We start from the raw sequence: 16,127 nt of genomic DNA, 5'->3' as shown, positions 1-16,127 counted from the left end.
AGTGACTCCAACACCAACAGAATCAGGCTGCTCTACTCCATGTCCACAGCCAACTGAAACTCCAACACCAACAGAATCAGGCTGCCCTACTCCATGTCCACAGCCAACTGAAACTCCAACACCAACAGAATCAGGCTGCCCTACTCCATGTCCACAGCCAGCTGAAACTCCAACACCAACAGAATCAGGCTGCCCTACTCCATGTCCACAGCCAGCTGAAACTCCAACACCAACAGAATCAGGCTGCCCTACTCCATGTCCACAGCCAACTGAAACAGTGACTCCAACACCAACAGAATCAGGCTGCCCTACTCCATGTCCACAGCCAACTGAAACAGTGACTCCAACACCGACAGAATCAGGCTGTTCTACTTCATGTCCACAGCCAGCTGAAACAGGGACTCCAACACCAGCACCAACCTTCAGCTCAACCCCCTCTGAGGAGCCACAGCCAACACCAACAGAGGCAGGCTGCTCTACCACAGCCAGTACTTATCCCCCAACTGGAACATCCATGCCAGAGCCAGCCTTGACTTTAAATTTCGCTGAGCCAATGCCAACACAACCTGTCATGCCTTCTCCACATCCGTACCAGGTCCTGCAGCACTTCTTAACTCAGGTGCACGAGATGCTGCAGAGCCTCATGGGGAACAAGACAGGAGCAGCAGGATGAACAAGATCCAGTGCAGGCTGCAGTGGACCATGACCACTTGACACTGGGGCAGTGCCTGCTGATCCAAAGGCAGCCTCAGGGTCAAAGGTGTCCTCTGTCCTGCCCACCTTCCTCCTCTGCATGCACACAAATGCTGAAAATGATTTAGTTGTGGAAATAAAGTTGCCTATAGGCACTGTTAGCACGTGTTTGCAGTCCAGTCCAGTCTCCTGTGCAAGGAAAGGAGTCCCAAGCCAGGTACCAGCAAAACAAAGATGAGAGAAGGGGATGAAGGTCACAGGGGCTGCAGCTCTTGAGGACAGCAGCTGGGAACAGTTTTGTGCTGCCCATCAGGGGGATGCCTGGGTGTGGGACTTGAAACTGGGCTCTCTCGTGACTTGGGAGATGTGGCATTCACGTTCTCTGAAAAAATCCCTTTACCCAGGATTTTCTCCTGGGAAGCTGAGAAGCCTCAGAGAAAAGGAAAACAATTCTTATCTCATTTGCTTCTCCTGTGTTGTGCTCATGTGGAATGTGTTTGGAGATTGTTCACCCACAGGTGATTGTTCATTGCATTCTGCTCTGAGTTGTTTTCACTCTTTGGCCAATCAGGGCCAAGGGGTGTCAGGACTTTTGAGAGAATCACAAGTTTTCATTATTATCTTTGTAGCATTCTGTAAGTATCCTTCCTGTATCCTTTAGTATAGTATTTTTTAATATAATATAGCATTATAAAGTAATAAATTCTCCTTCTGAGAACATGGAGTCAGATTCATCATTCCTGCCTTCATTGGGGCAATCCCTGCAAAAACAATAATTGTTTATGTTAATTAGCTGAGCAGGTCCAAGCTGTGTCCTGACTTGGGAGACAGTCACGAGTTTTCTTTAGGATTCTTTGTAGTACAAATATAGTGCAGTATAATGTAATATAATAGAGTTTTAATAAAAAAGAGCATTCAGCATTCCAAAGCCTTGGAGTCAGGTGCCAATCATTCCCAGAGTTGGGGTTGCCTGATTCACCACTCCTGCCTTCATCAGAGCATTCCAGCAAATACAACAAGGAGAGAGTGTTCCAGAAGGACTCAGGGCTGAGGAGGAGTTCACAGCCAGCAGCAAGGATTTCTGAGCAGTGGGCAGACAGAAGAGCATTGAGCCACCCCTACTGTGATATGTGACCAGTGCACAGCTCCCCTGCAGACGCTGCTGGCACTCAGACTGCTTCCACATCTGTCACACACACAAGGAATATTCTGGCAAGGTGCCTCATGTTTCTCCCTACACTGAGCATCTTCACCACTCTTCTCTAACCTAACCCTAATCCTTTTATTTCTTAGTGCTGCTTTTCATCATCAGGTGTCAGCATGGGTGTGGAGTGTCAGTGTGCCTCTGTGGTTTTCTGTTTGGTTTGGGGTTTTGTGGGTTTTTTTTTAATTTTTTATTGCAGTACTGCTTTTTGTCATTCAGTGGTAGTAGGGAGATGCTGTAATGAGCATTTCACTGTAAAGAGCACCTGCCTAGAATGTGTTAATTCAACATTTTATGTGCTCTGTATAGATCTGTATTCACCCATTCTCCTATGGTGAAGTGCTCTGGGGTCCAATTAGTTTTTATCTAAGTTAATATTATTTGTCAGTGTGTATAGAAATGAGAAGGTTTAACTGCTTTATAAGTGCAGTGTAAAAAGAATTGGCCCCTAAGTTGGACAACTCATTGATAATTTGCATTGTTGCTCATTAACAATTAATTAATACTATTACTCTGGGTAGTGTGCCCAAGGATGGGGCCTCATCTCCTGGAGCTGCTCTCCTGCCAACACACACATGCACGTGAGCAAAGCACACTTGAGACCTGAGGTGGATGTAATTTTATTTTATACTGATTTTGGCAATTCTGGAGAGTAGGGAGAGTCATCATCATTTAAGACTTCATGCTGTCATCTAAGTACTCCATACAAATACAGTTGATAAATAAAAATACAGATTTCAGCACATATATATTGTTGAAATTCATGTTGAGAACAGATAAACAACAACAAGCAGCACATCTTATCCCTGCATAAAGTAGCATTTTCCAGGCTCCCACTGCAGACAGACCAAAAGCAAGAAATAGTGAGTTCTGCAAGCCAAGATATTCCTAGCCTGGATACATCATATTATCACCAAGGAATGCACTGCCAAACAATAGGGCCACTGCCACCCCTTTAAATTAAATTTGACTGAATTTTGTCTGTGTAACAAGAGCAGAATTTGATGCTTCTCTCTGAGAGTGCTCTGATGATGAACACCCTGGCTGCTGAGCTACTGAACACTGTTTACAAAAAAGCAGGGTGTGTTTATAATTATTACCAACCAGGAAAGAAAAAGCCCCTCTCACAGACAGAGGTGGATTGAGCTGAATAGCAATAAATATCAAATCTACAAAATTACTGAGAATCATCTATAAATGGAGAAGGCAAATGTAACAAAATGAAAATTAGCAACATCAAAGACTACCATTCATTAGTAAAACTCTGAGATGTGTAATGACAAAGCATTATTTAGCACTTTGCTTTTATTTATTTACTTACAATGTCTCCAAACAGAAATGTCACTTAATTGCAGTATAAAACATGCCAAGAAGCTGAGCTACTGATCTCAAGTTTCCTTCACAGTGAGTGGTGATATGGCCATCAAAATTCAGCATGTGATCCACCAAATCAAATGCTGAGGTCTAATTCTGGACAGGATAAAGATCCTCATGTGGGCCAAATGACCCAAAAGGTTATTGCACACTGCTTCCTCACCTGCCTGAGCATGGGTGAGACACTGGGAGCACAGGGGAGCGTGCCACAGCCACTGGGAAAGAAGGATGGACCAGGAAAGACTCTTTGCAAAGAGACAGCTGGACTAGGACTGAGCAGTGTCACAAATTCCTCTTGTGTTCTGCTGTTCTGCCCATCAGGAGCAGTCCAGGACCTGAGCTGCACAAAACCAGGTTCCAGCTGCTGTTACACCCCTCCTGCTTCCATCTGTGACTAAGGATGGGATCCTTGCTTTGGGGAAAAGCATCTGCATACATGGAAGGCAGGACAGATTTGCAATGAGCATGCTGACAAGCATCATCAGGGCAGGAATCTCTTTGGCATGACAGGGGAAAACCACATTGCCCCTCCAAGTCCTGTTATACACCTAAACTGGATCTGTACAGAACAATTATACAAAAAGGATCATTCTTCCTGAAAGCAGCAGAGCCAAGTTGTGACTTTACTGTGAAACAACTCTTCCAGGGCAGCAGTCTCAAATGCAGTTCATCAGCAACAACTTCTGTTTCTCCAGCTCTTAAAGAAGCAATCAGAGTTCATTTTTCAAAGTTTGGCAGGGAAATGATCTTCCAATTTCACCTCTAGAGCACCCATACCTGGAAAATCTTTCTGTAACTCGAGCTCGCTGGTGGACTGAGTCAGAGCCTTGGCATTTCTTTTCAAGGCTTTCAGCTGCATCCTGTGATCACTGCCTTCACCATCAGAGATGGGACTTATTTCTTGAATTTCCAAGAGATCTCCAGTACTGAAAGTCTTCTCTGTGTTACAGGAACTCATCCTCAGGGCTCTTGGTGGAAGGCCTTCCTTCCTGGAGCTGATCTTCTGAAGTTTAGCAGGGAGCTTGTTCTTCTCTCCTGTAACATCAGCACAGTCAAGAGGACAAACCTGCTCTCTTCTGCTTTTCTTATCACAAGGACTATTCAAGAGAGATGACTGGGACAGGTTTTCTTCTTGCTCTTTGACACTGTAAGGAGGAGTGGGGACTTCAAAGGTGGCGTGGAACTGGGAATAATCGACACGGAAAAAGCCATCTTCCAGAGACATGACTGGCAGGAACCTGTGACCCCAGAGCACTTCATCCTCTGTGTAGGAGGTCCTGGCTTGGCATGTCATTCCTGGGCAAATGGACAAGAGCATTCAATGTCAGCAAGCAGAATGGCACATGGAACCAGAAATACATGAGGCTGAGAGATAAAAATGAATTGCAGCCAATGATTTTACAGGTTATAAAACAGGGCAGTTGTTCCTAGACAATCTTCTGATTGTCCAATCCTGACTAAACTTTTATACAGGCTTGCAACCAAGCCATGGCAAAATGTAAAATTCAAACAGAATCAGCTTGTGTGCTGGTTTCAGCTGGGACAGAATTCATTTTCTTCACCATGTCTAGTATTAGAAGCAATTAGGTCATCCCAAAGTTTCCCTTTTCCAGGCTGAACAATCCCAATTTAGCTTTGAGAGATTAAGTACTACTGTTTCTTGGGAAAAAGAACTATTGCTTGCCAGAGACTGACAGATAAAAATCAATTTCAGCCAGCAAGCCAATGATTTTACAGGTTCTAAAATGAGGCAATTGTTCCTAGATCATCTTCTGATTGTCCAGTTAGTGGAGTGCCTCTAATTGACTGACTAAATTTTTGTGCAGACTTCCAACCAAGCCATGGCAAAATGTAAAATTCAAACAGTATCAGCTTGTGAGCTGGTTTCAGGTGGGACAGAATTCATTTTCTTCACCATGTCTAGTATTAGAAGCAATTAGGTCATCCCAAAGTTTCCCTTTTCCAGGCTGAACAATCCCAATTTAGCTTTGAGAGATTAATTAATACTGTTTCTAGGGAGAAAGAACTATTGCTTGCCAGACTCTTACAGTGTGGGAAATGCAAGCTTGGCTGTCACTGTCATATTTTCTGGAAAAATCCCTTTGCCAGGATTTCTTTTCCTGGGAAGCTGAGAAGCCTCAAAGAATAAAAACAGTAATTATCTGATTGCTTCTCCCTGTTTTGCTGTTTTGGCATGTGGTCTGGAGATTGTTCATCCAACATGTGAATTGTTTTTAATTAATGACCAATCACAGCCAGCTGTGTCAGACTCTGAGGAGTCAGTCATGAGTTTTCATTATCATTCTTTGTAACCTTCTGTTTCCTTTCTCTATTCTTTAATATAGTTTTAGTATAGTATGATATGATATGATATGATATGATATGATATGATATGATATCATATCATATCATATCATATCATATCATATCATAATAAATTAGCCTTCTAAGAACATGGAGTCAGATTCTCAATTGCTCCTTCATGCTGGGGACCCAGAAAATACCACACTAGGCTGAAAGGAATTTTGCAGCACTGGCAACTTTTAAAGTTCAGCTTTCTTTCAGAGTGGTGATCCTTGAAAAAAAGCCTCACTAGAGCACTGAGTTGTTGCACACAGAGTGGCAGGCTGTGTCCCTTGGGGACTGGCAGTGCAGAGCCCTGTGGGGAAGGGAGGTCTCTGTTCCTGCTGAGAGCCACTGGAGCTCTGCAGCACATGGCAGGATATGCTGGAGCATCCAGCACTAACAGCTGCCTTGCTAAAAATATCAGCACTGGAAACAAAGATTAGAAATCAGAGTATGCAGATTATTGAAAGTCTTACCAGTGGTCTCAACGATTCCCTCGAGGATGACAACGATTTCAAACTGCTCACTCCTCAGGGATCTTTGTGAGAGACAGAAAAAGGGGCTCTCAGAGTTAATTTCATGGCAGATGGTTAAAGGGGAAACCAAAAACAGCTGGTCAGCTCCAGTTCCAAATCCAACATCCAGTTCACATTGGTCCAGTGGCAGAAATTCCCCCTCTGGTGTCTGTCTGGACTAAAGAGAAAAAGATGATTTAATAATCACTGTGTGAGGCAAAGCATCAAATCAATGCAATAAAGTTTAAACCTGCCTCTTGCCTGACAATTTCAGCTCCATGTGGCAGGTCTGGGGGCATCCTAATGGAGATGAAATAATGTTAAATACTGTGAGGCTGCTATGCAATATATATTTTATAGATGTATTTTATATATATAAATATATTTTATATATAAATATTATTAATTTAATAATATAATTATAATAGCTAATTAATATTAACATTTCTATATTATATAATTTATGTATTCAATATATATTTATTTTTATATATTTTAATATATATTTACTTTTTACAAAAATGTACTATACAATGCAATAAAGTTTAAACCTGCCTCTTGCATGACATTTTCAGTTACATGTGGCAGGTCTGGGGGCTCCCTAATGGAGATGAAATAATGTTAAATACTGTGAGGCTGCTATGCAATATATATTTTAAAGATATATTTTATATATATAAACATATTTTTCTATATAAATATTATTAATATAATAATATAATTATAATAGCTAATTAATATTACAATACATTTCTATGGTATATATTTTATGTATTCAATATATATTTATTTTTTTATATTTTAATATATATTTACTTTTTACAAAAATGTACCATACAATGCAATAAAGTTTAAAGCTGCCTCTTGCATGACATTTTCAGCTACATCTGGTAGGTCTGGGGGCTTCATTGTGGAGATGAAATAATGCTAAATACTGTGAGGCTGCTATGCAATATATATTTTATAGATAAATATTATATATATAATACATATTTTTATATTAATATTATCAATAATATAAATATAATAGATAATATTAAAATACATTTCTATGTTATATATTTTATGTATTCAACATATATTTATTTTTTTATATTTTAATATATATTTACTTTTTACAAAAATGTCATGTACCACACAATGCAATAAAGTTTAAACCTGTCTCTTGCATGACATTTTCAGCTGCATGTGGTAGGTCTGGGGGCTTCATTGTGGAGATGAAATAATGCTAAATACTGTGAGGCTGCTATGCAAGATCAAGGTTGAATTTTCTTATTATGCCAGTGGATCTCATCACCATCTGTAAACTTTACTGTGACACGTATATATATATCTCTATAATTATATTCTAATATATAATTAATATTTGAATATATTTTATATCTTATATTTATGTATTTTATATATATTTTATATCTTTAGGTGTTTAACATATATTTACTTTATATAGTTTAATATATATTTTAAATACATATTTATTTTTGACCAAAATGTCATGTACCACACACTACATGCCTTGTAATGGATGTTCAACATGAATATCCTGTGGTAAAAGTTCCTGTTAGTAAGACCAAAATCTGCAAGCTGGGCACATTTTATTCTGATGTTTGAATTCACCTTCCATGAATTTTGCATATTACTAATTTTGGTTGTTTCTGTGATGTACTAACTCAAAGGTAAACACCACAGGAATTGTACAGGACATCTGGTAAGTGGCATTTTCACAAAACCCCCTGAGCTGATGCTGATGATGCTCTCATCCCCTGCATGTACCACCTCCTGCATATTGACCTTAACAACGAATTTATTACCAAAGTGCCTCATTCTTCTTCCCACCATTCCATGGGTCCAAGAAAAACACTGATATAGGAGCTTCCCTCCAAATTTTCCTGGTATTCAAAGTCTGACTAAAAATTACATCACTTGGCCAGGCAGCTCCTCATGGGATTGCTCAGAAGGTCTCTGGTGGAAACTGCCCACCAAAATTAGCAGCTTTGTACAGCTGATAAATAAATCCTATTTCAACTCTTTCCTGTTTACTTGTGATCAAAAAGCACTTAACTCTTCAAGATGACTAATGATTAGAAATAAATAAATATTATTATATTTCTGCTATCTAGATATATTTCTATTATCTATACTATCTATATTTCTACTAATATTATTATAAGTTGTACTATCATAAATGAATAAATAGATAGTTTTAATTGTGTTGCATTTTGGGAACATTGTTCACTGAGAGCAAGCCAAAGGCAGAAGTTTTCCATCAACTCAGATCTGACTAGTGTTCTGTTAAGTTTTTGTCTTTAAAGAAAATCCCCAAGCAAATAGTCTATATCTTCATATTGTCTCCCTCCTTCACCTGAACCTTAAAAATGCTGATTTTATAACTGCCTGGTATTTACTGGAGATTACATACCCAGCTAGGCAGCAGCTGGAGCACAGCTCATGATTAAATACAATCCCTGATTTCATCCATGTGCTACCTGCTTGTTTTGCTGCTGAGGAAGAAATATTCTTCCTGTCTTAAGTAACAAAGTTCTCCCCTGCCCTGAGCCAGCTCTTCTGAGCTCTTGGAGGTCTCTATCACACCTGAGATAGCTCAGCCACTTCAAATGACATAAAATCAGCAGGATGGCTTCTGTGGCAGTGTTGGAAACAGAAAAGTTTTAATAAAAGGCAAAATAACAAAGCTCTTTACAGAGAAAACCCAAGCCAGGGGCAAGAGGTTCTTGCTCCAGGTAAAACACCTCACAAAAGGCATTAGTTCCTTTGTTCTCTTCTTTTTCTAGTGAATTGCTTATCTTTTGGCCTCTGTCCAATTGGCTATCCTGAAGTTTGAGGTGAAGTCCCCAAGGTCCTATAATGTGTCTTTTTACCTAATTGAGGAGAGAAACTTCTGAGCTTTTATCCTTTTTTAAGGAGCCAAAAGATAATTTAGTCACTCCAGGGCACATTCCTACCCAGGAGGACAAGATTCAGTTTCTCCTTTGCTGATGAAGACAGAGAAAATATCAGCTGATTGCATGTGAATGCATTTTCACAAATTATTTATGATCTGAAAGGTAAAAGTGCTGTGAGATAAAAGTGATCAACACTTCCACAGCAGTCATGACAGTCTGTTATATGCAAAGGTGGAATCAGCCTTCTGCAAAAACATCTTTTCCCTTTTCCTGCAGAGCAAAGCTGCAGACCAACACTGCTTTTGCTGCCTGGCTGCTGTTCTTGCAGTGGGTGCACAGACTGATTGCCCAGGTATGATCTTTGCTCCAAGGTAAAAAACCTGCATGGGCCAACATCTAAATCTCAAATTGTTCCAAATCTTCATCAAATACATCTACCCAGACAAAAATGTGCCATTTTGCACAAACTGTCCCCTGACTTGAAAACTGTTTGATCTGCACACCATTTTTCTTTGTGGAAGAGTCTTCAATCAAATCCATTCAATAATAAACAAATCCAGCCAGGATGATTAGAGGTAACAGATCTGGGAGAAAGCAGAAGGTTGTGTTTGAGGTATTCAGTATCTTACATGCAGGATTGATTTATGCAGGGCATGGAGGATTTTTAAACTTGTTTGTTGAATAAAAATAGGTTAACCTGAATGAAGAGAGCTTAATGGCCTGAACAGGTTCAGCCTCCTAGCCAGTGACCTTTGTTTAACATCTACAGCTTTACCCAAAGGATCACAAAACAGGAAGACAGAGGGCCATAAAATGTCAGGAATAAGTCTGGAAGGAACACTTGTGACTCTTTATTTTGACCATCCACATAACACAAAGACAAGTAAATTCTGCAGATTAATACACATTGAAAAAGGGAACAATTAATTAGAAATGCCCTAGCTTGCAATTTAAATGTGGTCAGAGATAGATAATCTAAAAGTCTCAAAGAATTCTTCTAAAGGTTAATTGCTTCACAGCTAAGTAAAAAAAATTTAACATGAAAAAAAGACTCCTGTGTCTTTAACTTTCTGCCACTGGATCTTTGTTTCAATTTTTATTGCAAGGCAGACTTCCACTGCATCACCACTTAGTCTATTTTAGTGTCTGAACAAATCCATCCTGCTCTTTAAAGCTTCACTCCAATCCTTTATTAATTCTCTTTGCTTTTCTAAACCCTGTTTATGCATAAGCATGCATATCTCCCTTTAACTGCACATGCTGCAGTTTTATTATTATTATTATTATTATTATTATTATTATTATCCCTGTTCACTCATTAGAGAACTCACATAATTATGTTTTGATATCCAGGGGGACTAATTTAGTACTGGAGCAGAAAAAGTGGGACTCAAAAGATGGAGCACCATCAAGCTTAATATTGTAGAGAAACATATCTAGGAAAAAATCTATAAAATGCTAAACTGGTACATGCTCATTGCTCCTCCCCCACACTCAGACTATCAGCTTGCAAAAAGTGTTATTATCTTTTATATTACTGGAATATAAAGTATATTGAAAAATGGAATAATAGGATTTTGCTACTTTGATACCATTGTTGATTTGTGTGGAGTTTTTCAGTTGTGACACTACACCTGGAGCTCCACAGATAATTCCTAGGATCAGTGCTACTTTTTATTTTATTCTAGTTGTTAATTTGACCTATGTGAGCTGGGCTTGATCAGACCAGAGCAGAGGATGGAGGGGGATCTAACAGAGGAACATGACCAAGAAGACAGAGCCAGGCTTTTCATAGAGGCACCTGGCAGGAATGAGAGACAACAGGTAAAAACTGAAACAAGGAAAGTTTGGATTGGATTGGATTGGATTGGATTGAAGAAAAACATTTTCATCATGAGGACAGTTAAGCTGTGGAAAAGCTTGCCCAGCAAGACTGTGCAGTTTTTTTTTCCTCAGAGGTTTCCAAAACTATACTGGAAAAAGCCCAGAGTAACCTGGTCTGCTCTCCCAGCTCACCATCCTTTCACAAGGTTGGACCACAAATTTCCTGAAGTTCCTTCCAATCTGAACAATTCTGTCATATTAAAAAACTTTTTTTTTGCACTTTCTGCCCTACTTATCAGCTTACTGAAATCACAATATAATGGGTCTTCTTACTTATTTCCAATGCCTGTTACCTGCCATCTGCAAAGTTTCTGGTACAATTTTGTTTGCTCTCAGCCTATTAAAGCTGTTAGTAAGTACAGCCTAAAGAACAGGCACTGCTGGTTCTAACCCAAAGCTCACTGCCCTGTGCCCATCATACTTCACAACTGTATTTTTAAAGCTATTGTTAGCACATCTTGAAACTAATGGTAGCACATTTTAAAACTATTGTTGAAAACAGGCAATGATGATTTTAGATTCCTCAACTTTCTGAACCAGAATTTCCTATACTAGCTGAAACACCATAAAGACAACTTTACATATCAACACTACCATATTTATCAATGATGTGTAGTTACATCAAGAGGAGGTACAAATGTGTACTGTGATTGAGTTTTATAAAATCAATACTGATTGCCATACTGGTGGCTGCTGCCTTAGGCACACTAGAAAGGTCCAGGACCTGAAACTGTACATATTCACCTGCTAGTTCCAAACAGATTTTTTTTCTATTTCTTACCCCAGGATTTCACTTTTCCTAGCTTCTCTAGCACTCAATGTAAAAGAAAGACTTGGATTTCTGGAAAAGTTTTTGCTGAAACACACACAATGAATCTTGTGACTGTTTTCCAAGCTCTCCACAACTCAGTTTAAATAGAACCTCAGACTTTTGCATGGTATCACTTTGCCATGCTGCTGCAGAGCCCCTGGACCCAAAGAAAGCCAGCCCAGTGTGGCAGCACCATTTTAATCCCCTGAATGGATCAGGGCATTACCACACTGTCAGGAAATACTGCTCAGACAAACTCAGGTTAGTGCACAAAGGTAAATCCTCAGAGCTCCACTGGTCTCAGCAAAACACCACATTCACTGCTGGATGTATCTCCCAGCTCAAGTACAAAAATGTGATGTTGTTCTTCACATCCCTTCACTGTGGCACCAGTACAAAAGAAAATCCTGGCCACCTGCTCAGGTGTAGCAAGATCAGCTGTTGGCAGCACCGCAGGGAAGTACAGAGGGCACAGCCCAAACCACAAAAAGGATTTGCTGAAGATAGCAAGCAAATTCTGGCACGTTCACCCTAAGTTTACAGGACACAAAAAGTTCCTTTAAAGCAGCTGATGGAGATTCAAGGGTGACCTGAAGAGCCACCAGTGGCTCCCAGTGTCCAGTTCAGTGACAAGGATTTACACAAAGACATGGGAACCAATGCCACACCTTGAAATGAGGACTCAGGGGGCAGTTATTGCACACTCAATTTTAAATCTTCTTCTGTTCATAGCTTGTGCTTGTCAAAGGTCACAAAGCAGCTCAAAGACAACATGATGATCATACAATAAAAAAAATAAAATCAAGAATTTCTCACTGATTCACTGTCTGGCCTACAAAACAGCTATCCTAAGACAATGGTCATGCAGCTCCATCAAATGTCCTTCAGCTTTCTGGCCCAGTCACCTGCACACCAGCATTGTGTAGCAATAGAATTGTCAGCAGAAAGGACATCAGGCTGTATATTTGGTGTCTTATTTCAAAAGAAAATAAGTTGCCCTCTCTGTAAAAATACAGTGTGACCCCACTTTTATTCCACTTTGACCTGCATTCCATTTTGAATGATAGAATTAAATACGTTAGAGGAGATTTCTGGAGGATAAAGCAACAAAAACCACGGCTCAGCTGGGGTCCAATTCCTACAAAAATTGCTCCAATGTAACTGCTCACAGCTTGTTCCCATATATATACACACAACTTCTTTTTAAATCTTAGCAGATTCTCCATTTTAAGTGGCATTATGTAGCAAGAAAAATTCACAGCTCAGTCTAGCATTCAGCACAGAACAGATTTACCACTCAGATTTACCATTCATATTTACCACTGCCCCAACACCTACTGCTTCATGCTTATGCATGGAGATTATTAAATAGGCCAGAGAGAATTACCAGATAGAGTACAGAACATTTATAACACTCAAATATGATATCCTGAAATTAATCTCATCACTGGGATCCAGATTCTGACAGCTTAGGAGCTTCAGACAGAGCTCCTCACCAAGCATGCTCCCCTGACAAGTCATAGCTGCTGTGAGATGCTATGCTGCTTGGAATTTCAGTGTTTTTCTTCCATTCTGCTCTAGCCCAGTTTATCTTCTCGACCTTCGTAACTGCCAAACTCTTGTGGGTTTTTGTTTGTTTGTTTGTTTGTTTTGGGGTAATTATTTTGGTTTTTTGTGGTTTGGTTTTGGTTGGTTTTTTGTTTTATGATCTCTTTTGAATCCCAGTTTTCTTGCATTCTGAATTCTACTGGCCATTGTCAGTGATTAATAAACAGATACTGGTGACAATCAAAGGAGCATCTATACAATCCCTCTGAAATGCTGTGAGGTGGAACACTGGGACAAGGGGCTGCAACTTAAAGCTCACCAAGTTTCCCCAAGAGGAAGAGGAGGTCAAGGTTGATCTTTATCCTCGTTTAATACCACCACAAATCAATTCCTTATTCCCAGCCATTATCTCTAAGCAGCATGCCTTAGTACCCGTCCTTGGAGCTGTCCTGCATCCTGACACATCCATCCGTCCATCCTGACCAGCCTGGCTTTCTGCCAGCCCCACAACCCACTGGGGGCACTCTGAGGAGACACCTTTCCCCTACCCCTGCTTGGCTCTTTCATGGCTCCTGCTGCAAAAGCTACACCAAAATCTTCCCCAGTCCTTCCCACCGCCCCAGCCACATCCTCTCTGCCCCGCCTGCCAAGGGACAGCGCGGGGCAGGGCACAGCTGCCAGCGGGCACCGGCAGCAGCGGCTGCACAGCAGGATCCCCACGCTCCTGCCCTCTGTGCCACCCCCTGCCCGTGTCGCCACCGCCACCCAGGTGCCCTGTGCCACCCAGTGCCACCGGCCCACCTTGATGAGCTTGCAGCGGATCTGGGCAGACACCATGTGGCTGTTGCGGAGGTTGCCCACACGGAACATGAGGCAGAGCTTGGCATCGCGCTGCGAGATGACGGCGGCGCGGCTGAACATGAGGGTCTCGGCTCGCTTCTTGGGCTGCGACATCTTGATGAACATGCAGCCGATGAGGAACGCGTCCACCACGGAGCCCAGCAGCGACTGGAAGAGGAACAGCACGATGCCCTCGGGGCAGCGCTCCGTGATGTAGCGGTGCCCGTAGCCGATGGTGGCCTCGGTCTCTACGAAGAAGAGGAAGGCGGAGGGGAAGTTGTACACGTTGGCCACACACGGGCTGTAAGTGTCACCGTGCGCCTGCTGCAGGTCCCCGCGCAGGTAGGCGATGCCCCACCACATGGAGGCCATCACCAGCCACGCCACCGTGTAGGTCAGCAGGAAGATGAGCAGGTTCCAGCGCCACTTGAGGTCCACCAGCGTGGTGAAGAAGTCGGAGAGGTAGCGGCTGCTCTCGCCGCCCAGGTTGCCGTGCTGCACGTTGCAGCGCCCGTTCTTGTCCACGAAGCGCTGCCGCTCCCTGCGGGCGCTGCAGCGAGCGAGGCCCACGGCCTGGTACTCGTCCCCAAACTTCCTGCGCACGGCTGCCATGCCGCCCGCTGCCCGGGGGCTCGGCGGGCACGCCGGGGATGCGGCGGGGCGGGAGGCTGAGCGCACCGCGCTGCCTGCGCGCAGCGGCCGCCAGCCCCCGGGGCTCGGGGAGCAACGCGGTGCCCGCGGAGCCGGAGCGGCGCTGCCAGCGCTGCCCGATCGCCAGCGGGGCAGGGGAAGGGTCGGAGCAGCGGCGGCTGGAGAGGGCAGACGGCAGCAGGACCGCGCAGCCGGTGGGGAGAGCCGGGCTGGGCTGGGGCGGGGAGAGCCGGGATGGGGCGGGGAGAAAGGGGTTGGGATGGGGCGGGGAGAGCCGGGCTGGGCCGTGCCGTGCCGTGCCGTGGAGTGGCTGGGATGGAGCTGAGAGAGCCGGGGCTCGAGGCGGGTCCAGCGCTGCAGGTGTCTGTTCGAGCTCACACAAACCCAGGGTAAAAACACCCAAGTGATGCACAATACAATCACACCACCTGCAAATGATAGCAGACTCTGTCCCCGAATTCCTGTCAGTGCTCCTTTCAATAACTCCTGAAATTTATATATGTGTGATGTTCTGTGGTGTGGAATGTCCTTTGGGCTGTCTATAACCTGTTCTGGCTATCCTGCCACTCATCTTTTCTGTGCACCTCCTGACTGGCAGAGAATGAGACACACAAAAATCCTTGGCTTAGGATAAGCACTGCTTAGCGACAAGCAAAACCATCAGTGTGTTAATAACATTATTCTCATACTGGTTCCAAAACACAGGCCTGTGCTGGCTACTAAATTAACTACTCATGTCTTTACAAATAATTTAATAGACGAAGATATGGATGTTAACATCTTTGAAATGGGTTTTAATGTCTCTAGTCACTTTGGGCAGCAGGTTTGTTACCAGCCTAGAGTCTGGCTCCTGAGATAGGCACGGGTCTGCACAAGGCTGAACTTTGGGATAAATGCCAGGTTCAAGGGGGGGATATGGGGTAGGCAGTTCGGGAAGGCTGCACCCTCCTGGTACCTCAGCAATGGGGAAAGGAGCAGGGCACCGTGCTGCCAGGAGTTAGGATAAAAGGGAGGCTGAGTCCTCTGAAATCCCGAGAGAGAAAACCCCGCTCTGCCCCAGTGAACTCTCTTCCTTTATGCGAATAAATTAAAGGACTCCTATGTCTCCTTTTTGGACAAAGACCTCTGGCGTTTTGGACTTTCCTGACAGTCCCCAAGGGTGACTTCAACAAGGGAACTCCGGAGGTCGGGCTGAGGCAGCGCCCAGGTCCGCACGGAGCTCCCCGGGGACAGCCGCGTCCGGAGCCGCCAGCTCTGGGGCGAGCCCCCGGAGCGGAGCTGGCAGCCGCTAACCCTGACGGTGCTGAGGCCCCGATTTCTCAGCGAACGGCCGCTCTGGGGCGATTCCGCCGCCCCTC

At 43.1% G+C, this 16,127-nt stretch overlaps 1 protein-coding gene across 1 annotated transcript; it reads right to left on the bottom strand.

The window, feature by feature from the left end:
- Positions 1–3,886: 3,886 nt before the first annotated feature.
- Positions 3,887–14,730, bottom strand: LOC311163453 (G protein-activated inward rectifier potassium channel 1-like; the record flags this gene model as incomplete). The annotated part of the gene is made up of 3 exons (XM_084222307.1): positions 3,887–4,567; positions 6,094–6,310; positions 14,080–14,730. 3 exons carry the CDS (start codon positions 14,728–14,730, stop codon positions 3,996–3,998), a joined length of 1,440 nt encoding a protein of 479 aa, XP_084078433.1. The 3' UTR covers positions 3,887–3,995.
- Positions 14,731–16,127: the final 1,397 nt, after the last annotated feature.

The sequence above is a fragment of the Fringilla coelebs genome (genome assembly GCF_963513975.1).
Source record: "Fringilla coelebs genome assembly, chromosome: 27".
NCBI classification, from domain to species: Eukaryota; Metazoa; Chordata; class Aves; order Passeriformes; family Fringillidae; genus Fringilla; species Fringilla coelebs.
The sequence above is the reverse complement of the archived record's forward strand: the minus strand, read 5'-3'. Positions and strand labels throughout refer to the sequence as shown.